A 5,000-nucleotide genomic window follows, 5' to 3' on the forward strand; every position below is an offset into this window, starting at 1 on the left:
AGAGAGAGGAGAGAGAGAGTGTGAGAGAGGGAGAGAGGAGAGAGAGAGAGAGAGAGGAGAGAGGGAGAGAGAGAGAGAGAGAGAGAGAGAGAGAGAGAGAGAGAGAGAGAGAGAGAGAGAGAGAGAGAGAGAGAGAGAGAGAGAGAGAGAGTGAGAGAGAGAGGAGATGATGAGGGAGGAGGGAAAGAGAGAGACAGAGAGAGGGGAAGAGGGGGAGGATATATAGAGAGAGGGGGGGTGCATGAGAGAAGGAAGAGAGAGAGAGAGAGAGAGAGAGAGAGAGAGAGAGAGAGAGAGAGAGAGAGAGAGAGAGAGAGAGAGAGAGAGAGAGAGAGAGAGAGAGAGAGAGAGAGAGAAAGAGAGAGAGAGAGAGAGAGAGAGAGAGAGAAGAGAGAGAGAGAGAGAGAGAGAGGAGAGAGAGAGAGATAGAGAGAGAGAGGAGAGAGAGAGGAGAGAGAGAGAGAGAGAGAGAGGGGGGGGGTAGAGAGAGGGGGGAGAGAGCTAAAGCAGCATATGCATTGACTGATATTCTCCACCCTTTGGGGTCATGGTAAATATGATGAGTTGGCCAGAGATTGTATTAATTGGATTGCTTTAGTCGAGACTTTACAGTCACATATAAAGGGAAGCAAACCTTGCGGGCAGGAACTCAGCATAAAAAAAGATTATTCTGAACCGCATTGTGTTGTTCCTCATGAACAGTGTTCTCATGTCAATCGCCGGCTCGCCCCCCATCATGCCTGTCCGCGCCACAGTCATCATCACTGAGGTGGAAGTGCGCAAGGAGTTCCAGCGCATTAACGTCAGGAAAGCAGCCGGCCCGCGTGGAATTCCAGGCCGAGTGCTCCGGGCATGCGCAACAGAGCTAGCAGGGGTTTGTTCACCAAGATATTCAACCTCTCCCTCAGCACATGCAAAGTTCCAGCCTGCTTTAAATCCGCCACCATCATCCCAGTGCCCAAGAAAAGCACGGTCACTTGTTTGAACGACTGGCGACCCCGTTGCTCTCACTCCCATAGTGAGCAAAAGCCTAGAGAGGATTGTGAAAAAGTCCATCCTCAAAGAGATCCCACCCGCCCTAGACCCCCACCAATTTGCCTACCGACAAAACCATTCCACAGACGACGCAATAAACACTGCCCTCCACCACGCCCTCATGCACCTGGACAAACCCAACACCTATATGTGAGAAGCTGTTCATAGACTTCAGTTCAGCTTTCAACACCATAGTCCCCTCCATACTGGACACCAAGCTCAGAGACCTGGCCTCAACCCCAACCTGTGCAGCAGCTGGATCCTGGACTTCCTGTCGGATCGGCGCCAGGTGGTGAGGATGGGCTCCAACATTGGCTTGATCACCAACGGCGATGAGACGGCCTACAGGTTGTAAACCTGGAAAAGTGGTGCCAGGAAAACATCCTCACTCTCAACGTCGACAAGACCAAGGAGCTGATCATCGACTACAGGCGGGGGGGAGGAGAGGGACACGACCCCATCACATCAACGGGGTCGCAGTGGAGAGGGTCGCCATCTTCAAGTTCCTCTGGGTCCACATCAACGAGAAGCTGGACTGGGCAGAGCACACTGGCCACGTGGTGAAGAAGGCCCGACAACGCCTCTACCACCTCAGTCGACTTAAACAAAATTGGCATGGGGCCACAGGTCCTCAGGGCCTTCTACAGAGGCACCACGGAGAGCGTACTGACAGGATGCACCACCGCATTGGTTTGGTAATGCCAACCAAAGCGACCGCAGAGCACTGGAGAGAGTAGTGCGAACGGCCGAGAAGACCTGTGGAAGCAAGCTACGCACCATAGTCAGTATCTTCACGAGTGGTGCGTCAGCGAGGCACGCAGGATTCTGAAGGACCCCAGCCACCCCAACCATAAACTGTTCAAGCTCCTGCCGTCTGGGAGAGTCTCAGATCCACCTCCAAAAGAACTTTGAACAGCTACTTCACCGGGCCAACAGGCTACTGATTGAGAGACTCTGAACCATCATGGTCACCTACAAAAATGTCTTGTTAAAGTAATATTGTATAGTATAGGATTATTTTAAGTATATTTGTTGTATTGCAATATTGTATTGGCCCCGCAGGGGACAGTCCTCTCTCCCTTCCTCTTCACTGTCTACACCAACGACTTCCACTTATCGGTTAGAGTCCTGCCACCTTCAGAAGTTTTCTGATGACTCTGCGATAGTGGGATGTATAAAGGACGGTGACGAGAGGGAATGCCGGGAACTGGTAGTGGACTTTGTCACATGGTGCGATAAAAACCACCTGCAGCTAAATGTGGCGAAGACCAAGGAACTGGTTGTGGAGCTGGGGAGGAGGAGGAGTGCACCTGTGACCCCCGTTTCCATCAGGGGAGTTGATGTGGACATGGTTGAGGTGTACAAATACCTCGGTGTGCACATCGACAACAAACTGAACGGGTCAAAACATGCAGAAGCACTATACAAGAAGGGCCAGAGCCGACTCTACTTCCTCAGAAGGCTGAGATCCTTCAATGTCTGTACAAGGATGTTGAGGATGTTCTATGAGTCGGTGGTGGCGGGCGCCTTCTTGTACGCTGTGACCTGCTGGGGCAGTGGACTGAGAGCAGTGGACACAACCAGGCTGGATAAGCGGGTCAGGAAGGCCAGCAGCGTGGTTGGGTGGAGCTGGACTCTCTAGCGAGGGTGGCGGAGAGGAGGAGCCTCGCTAAGCTCCAGGCCATCAGGGAAAACCCCACCCACCCACTATACACAGACTTGGCTGACAGGAGGAGCATGTTCAGTGCTAGGCTCACACTACCCAAATGCAGCACTGAACGGCACAGGAAGTCCTTCATTCCAACAGCCATCAGACTATATAATGCATCACTGTGCCTCACTGCATCACTGAGCACAGAGCGGCAGCTCAATAGTGGCAGAAGCCGCGACTAGCGGCCTCCAGGCTCCACAACAGGGGCAGCGACGGCTGCCAGACATTGATCTAGAACTTATAGGACCCAAGGAGGACAATACACTACCTGAAGCATACTGCACCTTGTGACACTGTGAATACTGGAATACATATTTCATTTAGTTAGATTTAAATTATAATTATATTGACCAAATTGTTTACACTGCTTCCCCCATGCTCAGTATATTCTTACTGTATTTATTTCTGTATATTTTATTTCATTTCATTTTATTCTATTTTACTCTACTTGATTTGATTTGTGTTATTATTCTAATTTGTGACCTGTCCTGTCTAAATGTTTAAATGTTGAGCGATTTGCAGTGTCAAATTTCCCACAGGATAATAAAAGTATTTCTATTCTATTCTATTTGTATGTATATAATGTATTTTATGTATATAATGTATATTATTTATTTAATGTATGCACACTACTACGGTTGAGTAGCCTAGGAAAACAAGAATCTCACGTTTTGAGAATGTATATACATTCTAAAAAGCTGTGACAAATTTGACAATAAACCTATCTATATATATATATATATATATATATATATATATATATATATATATATATATATATATATATATATATATATATATATATATATATATATATATATATATATATATATATATATATATATATCTATCATACTCTTACAGTGTAGTCCAAGAGCGGAGGTTTGGTTTAAACTCTTACAGTGTAGTCCAAGAGCGGAGGTTTGGTTTAAACTCTTACAGTGTAGTCCAAGGGCAGAGGTTTGGTTTAAACTCTTACAGTGTAGTCCAAGGGCAGAGGTTTGATTTAAACTCTTACAGTGTAGTCCAAGAGCGGAGGTTTGATTTAAACTCTTACAGTGTAGTCCAAGGGTGGAGGTTTGATTTAAACTCTTACAATGTAGTCCAAGAGCGGAGGTTTGATTTAAACTCTTACAGTGTAGTCCAAGGGCAGAGGTTTGATTTAAACTCTTACAGTGTAGTCCAAGAGCGGAGGTTTGATTTAAACTCTTACAGTGTAGTCCTAGAGCGGAGGTTTGGTTCCAACATGGGGGGGACACTTTAAGCTGGGGGTTTGAGCGTCAAACACTTCATTTCCTGCATTCTGGTGAACTTTTCTGCACCAATGTGTGCCTTTTCTGCATCAATTTATGGTGGAAATGTCTTTATTTATGTAAAGGAAAAGACAACAACCAGGTACCCGCTGACACAAATATAATGGAATATAATGCAGTGAGACTCTCAGGCGTTCTGTGTTGCTTTCAAAAAGCTATCCTCCTGTATTGCTTCTGCACATTCCAAACATATCACACATGTTTTGGGTTGTTTTCCTTCAGAATCATGTACATATCAACAACAAATATTGACAGTCACAGGAAATCCCATCTTTAAAGATTAGGCTACTCTTACAGGTCTCATATTGTAAGACGGCTATACTGGAGAGAAAACAATATTCTGTTGAACTATACATAGGACCAGTGTGTCTCATAATGTAAGACAGTTACTAGAGAGAAGACAATAGGTGTCTGTTGAACTATACATAGGAGAACCAGTGTGTTTCATAATGTAAGACAGTTACTAGAGAGAAAAAGAGGTTTGTCTTTCATATTAGCTATATTTTTTGAGGGGGACTAATTTACCTCTTCTCAATATTGAGACGGAGATCTGTGCACAACTGAACATGTCTCTGCTCCCGTCTCTCTCCCTCAGTTACACAATCTGATTTCAGATGTAAGATGGGTGCATGCGGCTAAATCACAGTGTAAACACCCCATGCGAGAAAACAAGAAACTTCTACCTGTAATATGAAAAAATGACATCAGCTGCGACCCGCGAATGAAACTAAATTGCTTGCACAGCTGTTTGTGTAACACAGGAGGGTCGGCTGGCCCCAGATACAAACACGGACTACAGTAAAAACCAGACAGGAGCCTTCCTGTGTTCTCTGTTCCCCCACTGCAGTAAATCACGAGGCGCAAAACCACACTGTCCGTAGTGTTTCTGTGGTAAAAAAAACCCACAGGAATCATTCATTCAGGCTTTATTTATTCTACAA

At 45.9% G+C, this 5,000-nt stretch overlaps 1 protein-coding gene across 1 annotated transcript in view; it reads right to left on the bottom strand.

Annotated features, from left to right (window-relative positions):
• LOC311243940 (olfactomedin-like protein 3B) overlaps positions 1 to 5,000 on the bottom strand; it is a gene marked incomplete at both ends in the record, with an annotated part of 26,358 nt that overhangs the window by 20,838 nt on the left and 520 nt on the right. The window contains 2 exons of the mRNA XM_084333347.1: positions 1,263 to 1,377; positions 1,500 to 1,676. Of these exons, the coding sequence (XP_084189473.1) occupies positions 1,263 to 1,377; positions 1,500 to 1,676 (292 nt within the window). The remainder of the gene's footprint in view (positions 1 to 1,262; positions 1,378 to 1,499; positions 1,677 to 5,000) is intronic.

This window comes from Notolepis coatsorum (genome assembly GCF_963971535.1).
Source record: "Notolepis coatsorum genome assembly, chromosome: 17".
NCBI classification, from domain to species: domain Eukaryota; kingdom Metazoa; phylum Chordata; class Actinopteri; order Aulopiformes; family Paralepididae; genus Notolepis; species Notolepis coatsorum.